Source organism: Saccopteryx leptura, chromosome 12 (genome assembly GCF_036850995.1).
Source record: "Saccopteryx leptura isolate mSacLep1 chromosome 12, mSacLep1_pri_phased_curated, whole genome shotgun sequence".
Taxonomy (NCBI): Eukaryota; Metazoa; Chordata; class Mammalia; order Chiroptera; family Emballonuridae; genus Saccopteryx; species Saccopteryx leptura.
The window spans coordinates 37,670,704-37,691,822 of NC_089514.1; the positions used below are offsets into that span (position 1 = coordinate 37,670,704).

Genomic DNA, 21,119 nt, shown 5'->3' on the forward strand with positions numbered 1-21,119 from the left:
ACAGGCTGTAGTTTGGGGACCCCTGGTTTACACTATAAACTCCATGATCCCCAGAAAGACTGGAGGCAAGTTTCTTCTATCCTATGTTTGGTTTAAAATTAAGATGATATGTATGGTGGGGGGTTTTGGATTGATGATTAAACATAAGGAATTGTCTCTTGAAGCCTTTTGGATTTCTATAAAAGAAGAATATGTGGCAATATCTATAAAAGCTTTGAACATTTTACTACAATTTTCAACATCCTATTTATGTGAATTAGGATTTTCTACCCTCAACACAATTAAGAGTAAAAAGAGAGGAATTCTTCAATATGTTGTCAAGGAAATGAGATTTTGCCTTTCAAATATATGCGCAGACATTGAAGAAATTGCTAGGACATGTCAGGCTCATGTTTCTCATAAACACAAGAATGAAAAAAACACATTTGCTCCGGGACCTGCCAAATGTATTTATACTAAATCTTACTAAGAATGTATCTATATATATGAAAAGATAACTTTTTTGTCTTTTTTTATTTTTTAAACCCGCTTTTTTACAAATTCTAAAAAGCATAACTCAAAAAATGTAACATAAAAATGTTTTTTTGTTTAAGTTTTTTTTTTTTGTATTTTTCTGAAGCTGGAAACAGGGAGGCAGTCAGACAGACTCCCGCATGCGCCCGACCGGGATCCACCTGGCACGCCCACCAGGGGGCGATGCTTTGCCCATCCGGGGCATCGCTCTGTCGTGACCAGAGCCACTCTAGCGCTTGGGGCAGAGGCCAAGGAGCCATCCCCAGAGCCCAGGCCATCTTTTGCTCCAGTGGAGCCTCGGCTGTGGGAGGGGAAGTGAGAGACAGAGAGGAAGGAGAGGGGGAGCGGTGGAGAAGCAGATGGGCACCTCTCCTGTGTGCCCTGGCCAGGAATCGAACCCAGGACTTCTGCACGCCAGGCTGACGCTCTACCACTGAGCCAACCGGCCAGGGCCTATAAAAATGTTTTTTAATGTCAGAATAAATTTAATTTTGTTGTATTTATTTCGTTAAATTACCATAAAAGCATGCTTGGACTTTATATTTTTTCTTTAATATATGACTTAATTATTATAACATATTTCTCAGAAATTTGTTTATAGTGTGCCTACAATTATTTGTATGATTTTGAATGCGCCCCAACTTCAGAAAGTTTGAGAACCACTGGGCTAATGTAATGTAGTCACCTTCTATGTCAAGTACGGTTTCTGTTGTTTGTTGATTATGATATGCCAGGCCTACTGATTTATTCTGAAGAAAATATTCAGATATGTTGCCCAAAATTTTTCAGTATGATTTTCTGAGGAAAAAAAATTGTAATTATTAAATATTGAGCATCAATAACTTCTAAGTTTTGCTAGAACCAACTTTTTTTTCAGTTACATTATTTTATTTATTTTTTAAAATTTATTTTAGAAAGTAAATAATAGAAAGTATTTTTATTTAGACAATTTAACAGTGACATTGGTCAGCTAGAGTACATAAATTAATTTAGAGAAAACATCTCCACATCATCTGGACAGTCTATTATGTTGTATTCCCATAACCCAAAGTCAAATCATCCTCTGTCACCCCGCATTTGTTTCTCTTTATGCTCCTTCCCCTCCCTCTCCTCTCTTCCCCTCCCCCTGGTAACCACTGCACTCTTATCTATGTCCATGAGCCTCTATTTTGTGTCCTATCTATGTATGGAATCATACAGTTCTTAGTTTTTTTTTATTTACTTATTTCACTCAGTGTAATGTTAACTAGGTCCATCCACCATCCACATTGTTGTAAATAATCTTATGTCATAATTTCTTATGGCTGAGTAGCATCCCATAGTATATATGTACCATATCTTCTTTATCCAGTCATCTGTTGAAGGGCATTTTAGTTGTTTCCATGCCTTGGCCACCGTGAACAATGCTGCGATGAAAATGGGTGTGCATGTGTCTTTACATACCAATTTTTTCAAGTTTTGGGTGTATATACCCAGTAGAGGGATTGCTGGGTCATATGATAGTAGAACCGACTTTCAAATAGTATTTTCAACCACAGTATCAGAAAAGCACTACCTGAATTCATCCATAAGAGACTTGGTAAAATTTTATTCTTTCTCTTGAAAATGTTTTCAGTAACCTTTTTATGGCTAATGGTACTAATTGAAGAGCATGAATAGATTTTTAGCTCAGATTCACTAAATTTATAACAATTTTGGCATAAATGCTTAAAACATATCATGAGTAGCAATAATGTTGGTCTTTACTTCTTCAAGTTTCTGGATTCATATTCAAAACATTAACTATGTCTGCCAAATATGTCAAGTTCCTGGGAATATATCTTGGCAAGCTTGGATTGAGGGAAAATAAAGAATAGTTCTGGTTTTTTTCAAGATATTTTAAATTTTATACTCATGCTTAGCAAGGAATTGAGCACATTTTCTTTGTCCATGAATCAAACAAAGCTAGTAGCGAAAGAGACCACGATGATTTGATTTCTGGCACCAATTTTTATGACAGGTAAGTCAGAGATTTGACATTTAGCATAGATCCTGAAAAATAAATACTTTGGGATTTCTATGCCATTTTAACTTTTGGCAATACTCAGAATGAAAAAATTCATGACTTTTGTTTTTTTTTCCATCTGTGATCTGAGGTTTTTTATTTCTTTGCTATTAAAAGAGGGACAGATATATGATGATGGAAAATGATTTGACTTTGGGTGATGGGCACACAACATTACAGTTCAAATGCTATAGAGATGTTCACCCAAAACCTATGTACTCTTATTGATCAGTGTCACCCCATTGAATTTAATTTCTAAATAAAATTATATTGAAAAAGAGCTACTTGAAACAAATCTTTTACAATTTTTGTGGATTCTTACCATGTTTTGTTATTCCTCAATTCTTGTGCTTCAGACCATCATGCTTTATAGGTAAAAACTTGCATTTTAAAAAATAAAAATAATGTTGGTGTGATCTTGTACTCATGAGTTTGAGAAATATAAATTACTTTCACCTTTTTACATACTATATTGAAATAATAGAAAGTATTTTTTAAAGCAGAGAGTTTACATAAATATGTCTGTGTTTTATGGGTGTCACAAGAATACCAATATATATAAATGAAATGGTCTTTTTAATCATATATAACAAACCGCCATTTCACATACTTGACAGTTTTGCCAGGACTTTCTCTGAAAGTTTTATCATTCTATACCCCAAACTTTTTACACAGGGGGCCAGTTCACTGTCCCTCAGACCGTTGGAGGGCTAGACTATAAAAAAAAACTATAAACAAATCCCTATGCACACTGCACATATCTTATTTTAAAGTAAAAATCAAAATGGGAACAAATACAATATTTAAAATAAAGAACAAGTAAATTTAAATCAACAAACTGACCAGTATTTCAATGGAAACTATGGGCCTGCTTTTGGCTAACGAGATGGTCAATATCCGGTTCCATATTTGTTACTGCTAGCCGTAACAAGTGATATGACACACTTCCGGAGCTGTGATGCATGTGTCCGGCATCACCGGAAGTAGTACTGTACGTGAGCGACACAGCACTTTGCGGCACTGCCACATACAGTACTCCAGGAGGACAGGATGCACATCTCACTGACACCAATGAAAGAGGTGCCCCTTCTGGAAGGGGGCCAGATGAATGGCCTCAGGGGGCCATATGCGGCCGGCGGGCCATAGTTTGGGGACCCCTGTTCTATACTCTATGTATTCCAAACAACCAGAAAGATTAAAGTGAACTGTGCATTTATGAGATAAATTTAATTTTCAAACTATTGTTCCAATTAAAAAGTTTTTATTTACCCCACTTTGGAGTCTGTAGCCTATAACCTTTGCCCCATACATAATCAGATATTCATAACCATGCTTAAGAGGTCCAAAGTATAATATTTTGCATTATAAAATCTTAATAGTAAGCCCTGGCCAGTGGACTCAGCAGTAGAGTGTCGGTCTGGTGTGTGGAAGTACTGGGTTTGGTTCCCAGCCAGGGCACACAGGAGAAGCCACCATTTGCTTCTCCACCCCTGCCCCCTTTCCTTCCTGCAGCCATGGCTGGAATGGTTTGAGCAAGTTGGCCTCTGGCACTGAGGATGGTTCCATGGCCATGCTTCCAGTGCTAAAATAGCTTGGTTGCTGAGCAGCGGAGCAGCAGTCACAGATGGGCAAAGTATCGCTGTGTAGAGGTCTTGCTGGATGGATCCTGGTTAGGATACATGTGGAGCCTGTCTGTCTGCCATCCCGCCTCTCACCTAATACTAACAATAAAATAAAATAATAAATAAAATATAAAATATTAATAGCATTACTTCTAATACATGCTTCTATGTTTCCTTGGGAGGGGAGAGAAAAACCTAAAATCATTTCTACTAGGTCAAGTGATATGAGCAAAAAGTTAAAAATGTTTCATTTTAGGTAAGAAGAGGAAGAGTATTATTCACATTTATTTGTCATTCTTATTTTCTGTAGAGTCATCAGTAAGCTAGTAAATATTACATTTTTACTCATTTTATATATTTTTACAGTATTTCACCTATTATAAGAGCTTAAAAATATATTTTGCCCTGACCTGTGGTGGTACAGTGGATAAAGCATAGACCTGGAATGCTGAAGTCACTGGTTCGAAACCTGGGCTTACCTGGTTAAGGCACATATGGGAGTTGATGCTTCCTGCTCCTCCCCCTTCTCTCTCTCTCTCTCTCCTCTCTCAATCAATCAATAAATAAATAAGAAAATATATTTTGATCTTCAGCTAGTATGCCTAAAAAGATGAGTGACAAATTAACAAGTTATAATTGTTTCCTTTTTTTGTTGTGATCATGTTCCAGAATTACTGTTTTTAAAATGAGAAAAACATGTACCTGACCTTCATTATAGTATAATTTATGAAGTTCTAACTCACAGCTCTAGAAAGAGTGGTCCCTACGTGAGTCTTACTTTTGCCCTTTAAGATCAACACTGTGATAAAGGCTTCTCTGTTCTACTTTGTAATTAGCAAAAGTTATCCCAGAATAGCTACCTTTGATTTTTCTATCTTCCCTTTGTTTCATTATTGCTCCTCTTTCTGTCCTTTCTTTCACTTTAGGTCTCTGTTTCTAAATTTTTTTGCTCATGTTGCTTTTTTCCTATAATTTCAGGATCTTTCATATTTCTAGCAGGGCAAGTCCAGAGGATGTTTTCTGAGAACTATTGCAGTCGTTATTTCTCTTCCATCTCATGCTTTTACTCCAAATCATTTTACATGACTCTCAGTTACTGTGTTAACTTTTTTTTTCTTTTTCAAATTCTTGAGGATGTTGGATGATCAGAACTTCCATTCTTTATACCCATTGGCTTTCTACTTTTCCTTTTAAAAACCACCTGGCTTTAAACTAGCCCGGACATCTTTTCAAAGTAGCTATCTGACTCCATTAAAATTTATTATATGGTTTGGGATTGTGAGCAGTTCGGCAGAGGGCACATAAACCATACTGGGGCGCTCCTTCCTTCACTGTTTCAAGAGAGCACATTTTACACATTCTTCTAAATGCAGGAATAGCGTATGGTCCTGAAGAACCACAATGCTCTACTTCTAGAGATTTTCTAGGAACTTTCTAAATCTGTACTTTGAATTTATTTAATTTTTTTATATATATTATATGTTTTTATTAATTTTAATGGGGTGACACTGATAAATCAGGGTACATATGTTCAGAGAAAAAATCTCCAGGTTATTTTGACATTTGATTATGTTGTATACCCATCACCCAAAGTCCAATTGTCCTCTGTCACCTTTTATCTGGTTTTATTTGTGCCCCTCCCCTCCCTGCTTTTCTCTCCCCCCCCTCCAAACATCACACTCTTATCCATGTCTCTGAGTCTCATTTTTATGTCCCATCTGTGTATGAATTCATATAGTTCTTAGTTTTTTCTGATTTACTTATTTCACTCAGTATAATGTTATCAAGGTGAATCCATGTTGTTGTAAATGATCTGATGTCATCATTTCTTATAGCTGAGTAGTATTCCATAGTATATATGTCCCAAAGCTTTTTAATCCACTCGCCCACTGATGGACACTTGGGCTATTTCCAGATCTTTGCTATTGTGAACAATGCTGCCATAAACATGGGGGTGCATTTCTCCTTTTGAAACAGTGCTATGGTGTTCTTGGGGTATATTCCTAAAAGTGGGATGGCTAGGTCAAAAGGCAGTACGATTTTTAATTTTTTGAGGAATCTCCATACTGTTTTCCACAGTGGCTGCACCAGTCTGCATTCCCACCAGCAATGCAGGAGGGTTCCCTTTTCTCCACATCCTCGCCAGCACTTCTGTGTTGTTTTGTTGATGAGCGCCATTCTGACTGGTGTGAGGTGATATCTCGTTGTGGTTTTAATTTGCATTTCTCTAATGATTAGTGATGTTGAGCATTTTTTCATATGCCTATTGGCCACCTGTATGTCCTCTTTGGAGAAGTGTCTATTCATTTCTTTTGCCCATTTTTTGATTGGATTGTTTATCTTCCTGGTGTTGAGTTTTACAAGTTCTTTATAAATTTTGGTTATTAACTCCTTATCAGACATATTGTCGAATATGTTCTCCCATTGTGTAGTTTGTCTTTTTATTTTGTTCTTATTGTCTTTAGCTGTGTAAAAGCTTTTTAGTTTGATATAGTCCCTTTTATTTATCCTGTCTTTTATTTCACTTGCCTGTGGAGATAAATTGGCAAATATATCGCTGCGAGAGATGTCAGAGAGCTTACTGCCTATGTTTACTTCTAAGATGTTTATGGTTTCATGGCTTACATTTAAGTCTCTTATCCATTTTGAGTTTATTTTTGTGAATGGTGTAAGTTGGTGATCTAGTTTCATTTTTTTGCAGGTACTTGTTTAATTTTCCCAGCACCATTTGTTAAAGAGCCTGTTTTTACTCCATTGTATGCTCTTACCTCCTTTGTTAAATATCAATCGTCCATGAAGGTGTGGGTTTATTTCTGGGTTCTCTGTTCTGTTCCATTGATCTATATGCCTGTTCTCATGCCAGTACCAGGCTGCTTTGAGTACAGTGGCCTTGTTGTATAACTTGATATTGGGAAGTGTGATATCTCCCGCTTTATTCTTCCTTTTCAAGATTGCTGAGGCTATTCGTGTTCTTTTTTAGTTCCATATAAATTTTTGGAATATGTGTTCTATATCTTTGAAGTATGTCATTGGTATTATAATTGGTATTGTATTGAATTTATTCATTGCTTTGTGTAATATAGACATTTTAATGATGTTTATTCTTCCTAACCATGAGCACAATATATGCTTCCAGTTGTTTTTATCTTCCTTGATTTTTTTTATCAATGTTTTATAATTTTTTGAGTACAAGTCTTTAATCTCCTTGGTTAAATTTACTCCTAGGTACTTTATTTTTTTGGTTGCAATAGTGAAGGGGATTGTTTCCTTAATTTCTTTTTCTGACAGTTCATTGTTAGTGTATAAAAATGCCTCTCATTTCTGAGTATTAATTTTATATCCTGCTACCTTGCTGAATTCATTTATCAGGTCCAGTAGTTTTTCGACTGAGACTTTAGGGTTTCTATATACAATATCATATCATCTGTAAATAATGATAGTCTTACTTCCTCTTTTCCAGTTTGGATGCCTTTTATTTCTTTTTCTTGTCTGATTGCTGTGGCTAGGACTTCCAGAACTATGTTGAATAAGAGTGGTGAAAGAGGGCACCCCTGCCTTGTTCCTGACCTTAAGGGGATTGCTTTTAATTTTTGCCCATTGAGTATGATGTTGGCTCTGGGTTTGTCGGATTTATTTAATTTTATTAAGAAAAATCATTTAATCTCCTAGAAGTTTTAAAAAGTAAATAAGGTGTATGTGTGTGTAAAATAGAGATATGGACATAAGTTAAATTTATGAATTAGCCCTTTGATATTGAAATATTCAAGACACTTGAACTGTTGGAACATGAATGCCTGTATTGTTTTGATCAGAGAAGAATGGCTCCCAGTAATCTTACTGTCATGGTGCAGCTATACAATCTGTCTACCGCTGATGCCATTGCCAGAATCCAAATAGTAAGGTTTTTTGTTTCCATGGAAAAGATTTTTCAGGTTGCTCATTTCACATGATAGGAATGTGGTTGGAAATGCTTCCTGTCCAGTCACCAGCCCCAGGCCGCCCATGCATTGTAGATTCAGAAATGAAAGCTGAAACCAATTAGGCAGATTTATGGGATAGCTAAGTCACCTATAGGTGTATTGTGACCAAAAAGGAGGACAATATATTTGACAAATACCAACTAACTTAATTAGGAATAAACCACAGAACTGTGATTGCTATGGGAGGATTTCTGTGTGTGTTAACTACCCTAACCTTCCTCAGGGAATGTGTGTGGTTTACTGGTGGAATTGCATACATTTCCTAAAATGCTTATAACCAGGTAAAAACAAAATAACCCAGGCGGAGGCTTTGTAATATGTAAAATAAATCTGCCAAAGAACAGTAGCATATTTGAGAACATAGTTTTGGGTGATGATGGAAAAAAAATGGAAGACCTTGTTCTCTGTTGTCATATTCTGTCCTCTGATACAAGTTAAGGTACAGTAATCCAGTTATAATTAGAACTTATACTTCAGAAGGAAGAGAGAGCATTTTTGTATTGTTCCTGAAGGTCTTTTTTTGTTATGAGAGATAAGGGATTTCAATGCATTACCATAAAGCCCAACAATTATTTGATAGATTACTTACAAAGTATTATTTTTTAACCACTGTTTTAAAAATGGACCCCTTTGAAATGTAGTGGGGACAGACTTCCTCTATGAAGCATCTTGAATAGCTGTGATGTTGTTGTAAAGGAAAGTTGATTAGCGTTCCTTTTCATCTTTTTTTCACTAATGAATGATGTGCACATGTTGGAACTCATAACATTACATTTTACTAATTATAATTTGGGAATGAACTAGATGAGTACTATAAAGCTTAATGGAAAATATGTAATTTCAAAGTCAGTTTAAACTTGTGGACTTCATGTAAGAGCAGTTAGAAACTAACTGCTCAATAATTTGATGTATTACTTCTTACAGCAATGAAGGCTGATTGAAACACAGATTATCACTAGATAAAAATGACATTGATTGCTATAGAAGAAATGAGGCCTCAATGTCTATAAGTTTTCTTCAGTCGCCTCTAGCAGCAGCTACTCCCCAGTGAATTACATGACTTTAATGAGCTACAGGTGAAGTAGGTTAAAGACTGAAATGATAGTGAGTTCTACCAAAGTTCATAGCTACCCTTCCAGTATGGTTCTATTCAGAATGTGTGCAGTGTGTCCCAGACCTGGACAATGGTAAGGAAGATGACATTAGCCAGTAATGGAGTAAGCATCACAAGTAAGCACATGTTTCCTTGGTCACAGTAGCAGCCTCCATTGTTACCATTAATTTTGGGACCATATACCACTGAAGAGTGGCAATAATTGTTCTTGTCCTTTAGAAATTTGCAAATTTCTTGATGTGATCTTTTACCAGAGTACTATTTAAAGGTTTATTTCTTTTTCTTCTTTTTCCAAGTGAGAGGAGGGGAGATAGAGAGATAGACTCCTGCATGCAACTTGACCGGGATCCACCCAGCAAACCCCTGTCTGGGACTGGTGCTCTGCCCATCTGGGGCCATACTTGCAACCGAGCCATTTTTAGTGTGTGAGGGGGAGGCTTCATGGAGCCATTCTCAGTGCCCAGGAACAAATTGAGCCATCACTACAGGAGGATAAAAGAGATAGAGAGAAAGGGGGAAGGGGAGGGGTGGAGTAGAAGATGACTGCTTCTCCTGTATGCCCTGAGTAGGAATTGAACCTGGGACTTTCACACACAGGGCCAACACTCTACCGCTGAGCCAATGGGCCAGAGCTTAAAGCTTCATCATAATGGGATCACTTACCTGGAGGAGATTGGCGTGTCTGCAGTCAAACTGGGATGAGGACTGGGTTAAAAACTAGCTGATAACGTGTACAAATTGAAAGCATAAAAGGATAGAGCCCTCATTTTTACTGTTTCAATCAAATATCAGTTAAAAGGAGGGCTCTGTGTTTTTATGCTTTTAATTTGCACACGTTATCAGCTGGTTCTTAGCATATCTCATCTTTTTTAACCACATGGTTCCACTTAATGTTTTTTGTTTTGTAAAAAAAAAAAGTTTTCATTTATAAATATAAGATAACTGAATCTTGGAATTTAAACTTAAAATAAGTTTAAATTAAAATACTACCTTAAGAACAAAAAAAATTCATAATTAGTTTTATTTTCTGGAATCTTTTTGTAGTGTTATTCTTGTTAATCAGTTTTGTTTTGTTTTTTAATGTTATAAAAATTACACCATGCCTGAGTCTACTGGCTCTCCTCTTGCTGTCAAGTGGAGAATGAAATGAACAAGAAGTAAAGGATGTGAAGCTACATTCAACATACCTTCAGAATGAGGATTACTGTTGGTTATCCCTGGAAAGACTTTATTTTTAGCCGAGACACTGAAAATCGGGCCATGCTATTGTCGATGTCATATGTCGGCAGTGCTTCTGAAAAACTTCAAAATTAGCTGACAAATATTGTGGACACCGTGCTCACCATTATAGACAATAGGAAACAAGGCCATGCTTTTGGGAAGGGGCTTTATTTTGATGGCTGCTTAATGAGACAGATTCCGTCTGGAAGCCAGTGCTAATGCAAAAGCTTAATCTCTCTGAGGATCTTGGTATTTCTTAAATAGGAGGTTTGATCATAGGAAGAACCAACCACTGGAAAACCTCCCTTCATGGTACCACATTGATAATAAAAAAACAGGAGCACATGCTGAGTGGCTAAGCCTACTTAACAATTGACGTATAACTGTCTCGGCCCTGGAATACGTATGGGTAGATTTCATCTCCGAGGGGTTGTCTGAGTTTGCAGTCTTCAGGGAGCCCTTTTACCAGTGGCTTTCAGTGGAGCAATGCATCTCTCCCCTGCCCTAAATGAATTTCAGAAAGAGGAAGGGATGGAGAGTGAAAACACGATGAAGTGAGTGTCCTAGCCCAGTTTGCTTCTCCTCCTTTTCTTTGGCTGGCTTCTCCTTCTCAGCGCTCTTTTAAAAGGCCGTTCTCCACTGGGCTTGTTTTGAAATTGTCTTTATATGCATTATTTATCTTTGCAGTTTTCTTTTATGTCTTGTTTTTTAAGCGTCATGGCTGTGTACTGCTAGTGGTGCAGTTCTCCGCTGTACATCTGAGTGAAATTATCTGAGACTCTACTGTGTGAAAGTGCTTATGAGTCAAAAGTCCATTCAGTTTCCTGTGGTCTTTCTGTGTCCTGCCTTTTTACAAAGGGAGATTTCTCTCCTGCCTTCTAAATTGATCCAGCCACAGAGTAATCAAATCAATACGGGAAAACCCAAATTGTAAATACGGCAAAATTCATTACAGAGAGCAGCGCTGTTCTGGCTGGTATGATTTCAGATACATTTCTCAAAAGCCCTTCCCAGAGAAGCACTACTGTGCCTACGTAAATGACCAAATAAATGCCACCTATAGCAACCAGCAGTGAGGACGGAGGAACCTGATTTTGAAAGAAATCTGTGCTGGTGTGGGGTTGGGGCACGTGGAGCCCCTTCCTGCTTTCACTCTGTCTTCTGTCAGCCTCGCCGGCTGGATGGCTTCATTTGAAACCACCCACTCCATGGAAGATTGACGAGGTGTTCTCAGGCACTCAGGTAAAATCCTGTCAGACATAAGCACTGTAAAGGCATTACTCTGAAGAACAGCAGCAGAGGGGTGAGTAAGATTGGAGGTGTGGGAAGGTGAGGTGAGATATAATGTAAGTGAGGGGGAGAGAGAATGTTAGAAAGAGCCGAGAGAGAAATTGAAGGGCGAAGAGCAATTGTGAGCTGAACTCACCAGGCATCTAGTCTAAAGGCCCCCTTTTTATGATTAGGACAAGAAATAGCCAGAGATCAAGCCAGAGGGACCTGAGGTTATCTGTGTGTCACTGGAGGCTAGTGATCAACACATTGGTCATGTGCCTTAGGGACCTTCTGTTCAGAACTTTTCTACCCAGGATGACTTAAAAACAGAAGAACAGCACACCTTCTAGCACTGTCGTTACGTTTAGCTCTTTTCCTGGTCCAGTGCACATTGTAAGGGGCACATAATCCAGTGATTTATACTAAGGAGAAAAGTTAAAAAGAAAGAACATGTGTAACGAAATTTGTAATTTTGGCACCTCTGACGCAGCCCCAGATGTAGTGCTGTGTATCAAAAAAGAGAGAGAAAGAAAAGAGTTTTTAATGCAGGTGGAAGTGTGTTAGGGTGCAAATGGGACTTTGTATGAGTACTTCGTGTCTCTTCCTCTATCTGAGATTCTCCAGACTCTTACCCTGATCACAAAGAGCAATCAGAGGTTAATAGTGTATTTGCTAGATATGGTCGCCACGGTTTGTACAGAGAGCAGTGGAGTGAGTGGAAATGAGAAGGTCTGGACCTACGGACAGGAAGACACATGTGTAAGGATGAAATGCTACCCCTAAGAGCTCCAGTTTTTTACTGCATCTATCATTCGATTTTTAACTGCATTCTTTCCAAATATTGCTCCTAGCTCTAAACACACCACAGAAAATCATCGTCATCATCATCATCATCCTCATCCTCAATGGCATCTACCATGTGCTGGGCAATGTTCTAAAACATTCTGAATATTAGGTATATTAGGATTATCCTCATTAGATGAATATACTGATACACAGAGGTGATACAATGAGCCCAAGGTTACACAGTTCATGACAGCCATGTGTGCATACATATGATATGTATACACACACGTATTTTCATGCCATACATTTAAATAAATATGACTTTAAAAATGTAAAGGGTCCTGACCAGGTGGTGGCGCAGTGGATAGAGCGTCGGACTGGGATGCGGAGGACCCAGGTTCGAAACCCTGAGGTCGCCAGCTTGAGCGTGGGCTCATCTGGTTTGAGCAAAGCTCACCAGCTTGAGCCCAAGGTCTCTGGCTTGAGCAAGGGGTCACTCGGTCTGCTGTAGCCCCTCGGTCAAGGCACATATGAGAAAGCAATCACTGAACAACTAAGGTGCCACAATGAAGAATTGATGCTTCCCTTCCTGTCTGTCTGTTCCTATCTGTCTCTCTCTCTCTGTCTCTCTTTGTCTCTCTCTGTCTCTGTCACAAAAAAAAAAATGAAAAGGGTATGGAAAAATCTTTATTAAATTTTCCAAGAGGTCATTTCTGAAGAAGGCTCCTTCCCGCTACTTTTGATGCTAATGCCACTGAGTATGGGCTGAGAAGGACGTCACATGTACCTTGAGGATCAAGTATTCCCCCCAACCTCCATTTCTGATGTATTGCCTTTTTTATAGTTTTTTTTTTTTTTTAAGAAAAAGCTCAAAACTTTCCTTTTGGAAAAAACTGTAATAATTTTCAAGTATGTGAAATCCGCAGAATGTAAACTGTTGTCTTATTTATATATGCAAAATCAAATATATTATAGGTCAAATATATAATACCACAAAAGTTTTAGAGGATTATATTAATAGATGTTCTAAAGTTGAACTTTTTTTCATTTGTAAGTTTCAGCTTGTTTGTTGTTGATGCCTTAGTCTTTTCTTATTGACATTGTTGTATTCTAATACCTACTGTCATTATAATTTATACTTCTGTGATCATAAAGAGGTTGGTGTAGTACTTTCTAGCTCTCCTTTGTGTTGGCCTGCTTTGGCCTTGTTATTTTAAAGAAGGAGTGGGAAGCATCTTTTCTTTGTTTTGGAGTAATTTATACCTGTTACTTGAAGCTTTGAAAGATTTTTCATGGAAACCCTCTGAACTTGGTGCTTTTTAAAGGAATTGCTCTTCAATTCCTGTCTCTTATAGAATCAAATTTAATCATTTATGTAATTTTTAAAAAGACAATTTTTTACTCGATATTACATGTATTGGTTTAAACATGTTTATCATATTATTTGGTTTAGTTCAGTTTCTACTGCTATAGTGGTCCCTCGTCTATCACGGGGGTTAGGTTCCAGACCCCTGCAACAGGTGAAAATCTGCGAAGTAGCTACCTTCTATTTATTTTATTATTTATATTATTTTAAGGCTTTAGAAACTCTCCCCACACTTTATAAACCTTTCCCACACTGTTGTTAGCCTTTCCTACACTTGTTTTGCTTATTTTACTGCAAAAATAATTAAAATAATAAATATAGAAAAATACCTATATACTACAGAATCCTGTGATATAACGAGAAATCCACGATATCTGTATTAGATATATACAATTTAAAAATTGGTGATACAATGAGAACGCGAAAAGTGAATCGCAATATGGCGAGGGGTGATTGTATATATTTATAGTATATTTTTAAGCCTCCACATTTTTAGTTGTGTCATTTCTTCATTTTTAGTATTGATAACATTTGGCAAAACCCTTCACTTTACAAAAAAAATCCGGTTGGCCAAAGATTGGTTTGTTTTATTGGAGGTTTTTTCTTTTTTAATTTTTTTATTAGTTTTAATGGGAGGGTTTCTTTTTAAAGAAGTGAGTTTTTGTTTAACATGATAAAGCTTGTTGTTTTCTAGTTTTCCTATTTAATTTATGTTATCAACTACATTTATCCCTTCTGTTTTCTTTGGGTCTTTTTTTAAATTTTAATTTGATATTCTCTAATTTAAATTTTTTGGTTCTATTTATTTTCAGTCATTCTTATGTTAAAATTAATCTGTGTAAATGTGCAAACTTTTATCAGTAATGCTCTGATCACTTTTTAACTGTAGTAATTCCTATTATTTATTTTTAAATGATTTAAACATTTTTGGGTTAAATATTTTCTTATTTCCATGAAAATAGATTTTCTTCCTTTGCTTCTTCTTTTCTCCTTTAGACAACTTTTCTTATGTTATTCTTGCTATCATTGAACTTAAGACACCATCGAGTGGCAGACATTATTTTATGTATTACTAAAAAAAAAAAAAATGAAAACTCATTTAAACCATGATTGAGTTCTTTCTTATCATTCAGACTTTTTACTTTATTGCAAGAGCCCTACAGGTTTTAATTCTGGTACTTTTTATAAAGTCTTACTCAAAATTTTCAATGAATGGTTTCCAGATAACAATTATATTTTATCTTTCCATTTTTCTCCCGCACATGGTCCTTACATTGTTGATGTCTTATGTCAGAGCAATAACTCTGCAAATAGAGCAAAATAAAAAGTTTGCTCAAACACAGGCAAGGACATCTATATTCCAACCACTACCAGAGAAATAGCAAATCAGTGCTATTATTTTAATGCCAGAGATTAAAAAAAGGGTATGTCTTAGAGTTGATAAAATATAGTATATCTTGATGCTTATTTTATATAGCTATATGAGAAGATGTAATATGACTTTTGCTTTTTAATCACTTTTGAGACTTCCTTTGTGTCTGATACATTGTCAATTTTTTTGTGAGTTTGCCATGTGTGTTAAAAATACCCGTGTAGCACAAGTTTATCGGGCAGAGAAAGAAACAGGCTATTGATATCCATATCTTTTATAACCTTCCTTTTTTTTTTTTTTGGCCAATTCCATATGTTGATTTTTGAAAGAAGTAAACTAAAGCCTTTATGATTTTGTGGATTTTTAAACATCTTTTATTTTTATACTGTGTTTTAAATTTTTATATTTTTAATATTGATATGTCATACTGTTAAATGTATTATTTACTAAATTTTCCTTAAAATCTATTTATCTAATATTTATGTCGATGTGCTGATTCATTTATTGATATATATTCAATACCAGTGTAATTACCATGAAACATAAATAATGTAAGTATATAGTAGAAAATATATTGTTTATTTTCTGTTATATTTTTGTTTATTATTCTTATATACTTTGTATTTTGCAAACAGTGTGAATGATTTTCTTTGTTTTGTAAACTGAGTTTTACATCTTTAATAATAATTTTAGCTCATGTCATGGATATATAGTAATCGATATGATAAATAATTTCTATTTATCATTTTATTTGTCATGTGAGAAGCAGTGAACAAATTAGATACAGTTCTTCCTCTCATGGGTCTCATTGTGTAATGGCCAGTATCTTAAATAATACCTTATTTTTGTATGTCATGTTATAGGTAAAAAGTACTTTCTCATATACTATTTATTTGTTCTTCAAAAATCTTCTCAAGGGAGATGTTACCCCCTTTGGAAGGACAGAGAAATTAATAACATGGAGTTACAAAATGGCAGTTTGGAGTAAAGAAGTCATTCCTCAGTTTGTGAAATGCATGATATAAAACTTTTAGTCAGTCAGGAAAAACTCCATGGAACTCATTATAATTGTATTGGGTCATTTTTAATGAGCAATACTATATGTAAAACTATTTCCACCTGTTATATACTCAGTTCTTCTGTGTGCTTGACATTTTCCCTGGAGCAGAGAGACGGTAATTTTCAAATTAAATGTAGTTTCTGTCTTTATGGACTTTGCCTTTGATTTAAACACCTTGAGTACGGTTCAAAATAAAGGCAGTATTATCTCAGAACATATCTAAGAGCATTTCTTATGTCTCGTTGTCTTTCCCTTTGCCCTTCAACTGGCCAACTTCTATGTCTTAGTGACTGGTATAGTGCCTGGAACGTAATAAGGACTCAAGTAATGGTTGATAAATAGTGAGTTAATGCTGAATTCAGCTTGGTAGCCTCATCAGTTACCACCTGGCATGAAATAAAAACTCAGTAAAGGAATCTAAACTGTTGTCACCATGGCTACAGCAAGATTCTTGAATATATCATAAAACTCATGGTTTCTCAGTAATTGTCTCCTGTTAATGGGACATAAATATTCATGTTCAGTGGCATTTACAGAATGATTAAATGTTTTAATATTATAAATTTTATGCTATCTTCCAATAAGGCAAAAAAATTAGTATAGCAACTTTACTTTTCAAAATTCTTCACATTTCATAAACAGAAGAAACATTAAAAAGAAAATATATAATTTTGAGCAGACTGAACTTGGAATATTTAAAAGAATAATAGCATGTTTGTTGGGATATTTTTTGTTATATCTGGATATATTTTTGTCTTATGATTTTGTATGTATTGCTATTTTATAACATTTTTTTGTAATATGTTCAGGAGTTTTAAAAACCTGAAAATTATTTTTTAATTATTGTATCTAGGAAAATTTTAAATAAATCCAGTGAGTAATTTTACTTTAATGATCTAATTGTACTATTTTAATTTCACTCAAAATAATTATAACCAGCATTTGCACTTGAAAAATACAAGACAATTGAAATGGTAAATGGATTGATTGTGTGTATTTTAGTTTAGTTTTATTTTAGTTAAGGTATTTATTTTAAGAGTTTTTTGTTTTGTTTTTAGTTAAAATATTTATATTCAATGAGGAAGGAATTAAGAACTTAACACATTATGGACATGAATTCCTTCTAATACACAGATATGTCTAACATAAAACAGAGCCTAGAGGCAAAGATAATGATGCAATTTGGTTAAAATGGGGGCTGGAGGAACTAGAAAATCCACCCACTTGTCTTATATTTGCTTTGTTCAGAAGGGAATGGTGACTTTGAAGTAGGATACTATTGATTCATCATGTTGTGGCCAGGGGGATGTTAATATGTCTTCCTTTTCTCTTCTAGCACACTGATTTATGTCAGTACATGGACAAGCACCCTGGGGGGCTGCATCCAGATAATGTGAAGGTAGGAAAAGACCTCTTTAACCAAGTATTAGCATTTTTGTGTGCATTTTTGAGTCAAAGTTGAATCTCTCTACGATAACTTTCCCTTTTTAAAAAACCGTTGTGTAAAGAGAATATCGAAGGGAACCATAGCCATTTGTTTACAGTTGAAAACCACGCTTGCACATTCAGTATTTTTACTGGAGTATTATTGTTTCAATCTTGCTATATTTTTCTTCATGGAGAAACATTGCCAAGAACGGGAGAGATCCCCTGGAATCCTATTGCAGCACTATTTTTAGTAGAGGGGACTCTCAGGTAGCCCTACCTTGGAAGTTCCAGTTGGCTTCAATATAAAGTATTAGTATGACCCAACACAGTGTTATGGTGAGTTCGCAGAGCATATTTTTTATTTATATGTACACACATAAAAATGCTTTTATTTCCTACTGCTTGTTTTCATTTATTTTACTACGAATTGAATTACTGTGTGTCAAAAGCACCAAGTTTTTATGATTTTGCCTCACAGTTATCTTGGGAAATTGTCCCCAAATTTAAAGCTTAAAACAGAAAAGTCTTTTTTGGAATATTTTTAGGGAGTTAGAAGATATCAAGTCCTATCTGAACTTTTAATGATGTGCTCATATTTGTAATTCAGATGACTATATTTCATAATCCTGAGAATCAATTGAGTAGTATGGATGGATCTGAAGTAAAATTGTCTCAATTTCTTTCCATTAATTATCTTCACTACTCTTTACAACATAACATGTTTTTGAGGGTTTTTTATACTTTTCCCTCTGCTTGTAGAGGTATATTTGCTGATAATGAGCTTTGTGTTTTATAAAGCTTTGTGTTTGCTTCATAAATAGAATGCATATATTATTGTATGTTATTTTTAATTTAAAATATATCATGCATACCCTTTAAAATCAGTATGTGGCTGTGTAGTTCAGTCTTTCCAATAACTGCATATTTGTCCATAGTATGAACAATTTTCAACTGTTTCTTATAAATAGATCTTTGGGCAGTTTCCACAATGTTAATATGAATGATTTTAGAGTGAATATTAGTATAAAATCTTTGAGCTCTCATTTCTTTTGGATATCTAGTTAATGGGCTCTCTTTAGTAAATAAGGGACGTGATTTCAGTTTTAATGAATTTGGCTGGAACATTTTCCCACTAAGTTGTAAATTAAAGAATTATTTTTCTCTAGTCTCACAATCATTGACCGCAACCAGTGATTTTGATTTTTGCCATTCTGATGAGTAAAAATGAATTCACTTTTATGTTGGTGTTTTCTTGACTGCTGATGACATTGATCACCTTTTCTTAAGTTTCTCAGCCATTTGTAATGATGCTTTTATAAGTTGCTTGTTCTTATATATTGTGCATTTTCCATTGGATTTTTCTTTTTCTTAATAAGTTACAAGTGCTTAGTAATATGTATGGTATCAATAATGAGGGTTTTTGTGGTGTTCAGTAAATGTACAATTTTAAAACATAAGACATCTGAAAAACCTTGATTTTTAAATAAGTAAGAATTATTATGGTACTTATATTTCCTTGGTTTCTTTTATATATCTCATTTTTTGTTTTATTGATAGATTTCTTTTTGATTAGTCAGTTTTTATTCAAAATCTTTATCCATTGACAGGTTTTTTAGTAGTTAGAGAATAGAGAAAATATTTTAACAGATGAAGAGCTTGTTTCATTAATCTTGCCCATATTTAATAAACGTTAAGATCATAATATGAGCATAAGTATTTTTACAATTAAAAATCTCACATTGTTTCTTTTGTACATTAAATGTCCTCTTCCTAGAGTTGATTGAGTTCAAAATCAACACCTGTTTTCTACTCTAACCCTGGGAATATAGAGAGCCCAATGAGTGAAACCTTTTACTCTGGGGAGCCCAGGGGATGGACTAAATCCACAGATACTCTTATGTTAATTTTGATTTCCTGACTTCCAAATTCAGTGACAGGATTGAGATGAAAGGTACTGAAGGAAGCTTTTCAAAGAACCAGGGCATCAATGAATTTTTTTAATTCTTCCTCAGTTTTCTCACCCACCCATTGTGTGTCCTTAGTTTTGTGCAGTCTGGATGGAACATTTTGTTGGTGAAACAAAGAAAGAAAGGGTATTCCACAAAGTATCTCCATGTTCACAGTCCTTGGGCCAGTGTTACTGCTGATTTTTGCAGCATTTGTAAGTTAACTCCTTGAAATTGTATTTCAACAGCTCTTAATCAAAATTTTGTAAGTTTTTCTTTCATCTCATGGTTGTTTGTCTTCAAATGCTTCGTGTTTGGTACTTATTACAAATACAGCTTGTACTATGGAAGTAAATAAGGTTTACTACATACATCAAGAGTTGTTGCCTCCTAGGGTGTGGTAAGAAACTTAAGGTGAATGAGATGTGCAGTCAGCATAAAAATTATGTCACAAAAATCAGATGCAACACCAAAAGCAAGTCTAGATATTCATCCTATGGAGCAGGGATTGTTTGTTCCCATACAGAAGTTGTTTAATGTCACAGATTGATGCCCTACAACATTTTTTTGCCACTGAAAGTGCTTACCTCTTCTTAGGCTGCTGTGAATAACAGAAAGGCAGCAAATTATGTTGATGCATGGCTATTTCTTTCCTCATGACTATATACTCAAATCTTGGCTCCTTGAGGATTAGCCAAAGTGCACTGGACATTCCCATTCTTAGAATATTTAAGAGTATAAGAAGCCTCAGTGCCAACTAAGAGGTCTTCAAATTTGGCTCACAGCAGAGTCACCTGCAAAGCTTTAAAATACATACAAAACTTTAATATACATACATATATATATAAATATAATCCACCTGCAAAGCTTTTATATATATATATATATATATATATATATATATATATATATATATATATACATACATATTTTATTCTCATCTCCCCAAATAAGAATCAATTCTTTTTTGTTTTGTTTTGGTGTTTTTTGTTTTTTTTAATAGAGACAGAGAGAGAGTCAGAGAGTGAGGGATAGACAGGGTCAGACAGACAGGAACGGAGAGATGAGAAGCATCAATCATTAGTTTTTTGTTGCACATTGCGACATCTTAGTTGTTCACTGATTGCTTTCTCATATGTGCCTTGACCACGGGCCTTCAGCAGAATGAGTAGCCCCTCACTTGAGCCAAGACCTTGGGTCTAAGCCGGTGAGTTTTTTGCTCAAACCAGATGAGCCTGCGCTCAAGCTGGTGACCTCGGGGTCCTCAGCATCCCAGTCCGATGCTCTATCCACTGAGCCACTGCCTGGTCAGGCAAGAATCAATTTTTTAAAAATCACTGAAGTAGGAAAAGGTAGGCATTTGTTCAGACCCAAAGCTGAGAGCCCAGGGTGCCT

The 21,119-nt window shown here is 35.4% G+C and overlaps 1 protein-coding gene across 5 annotated transcripts in view; it reads left to right on the forward strand.

The window, feature by feature from the left end:
- The window catches only part of CDK14 (cyclin dependent kinase 14), a 621,136-nt gene that overhangs the window by 285,625 nt on the left and 314,392 nt on the right, over positions 1-21,119 (forward strand). For all 5 annotated transcript variants that reach the window (XM_066353824.1, XM_066353828.1, XM_066353826.1 and 2 more), the window contains one exon: positions 17,687-17,749. In XM_066353824.1, coding sequence (XP_066209921.1) covers positions 17,687-17,749 — 63 coding nt within the window. The remainder of the gene's footprint in view (positions 1-17,686; positions 17,750-21,119) is intronic.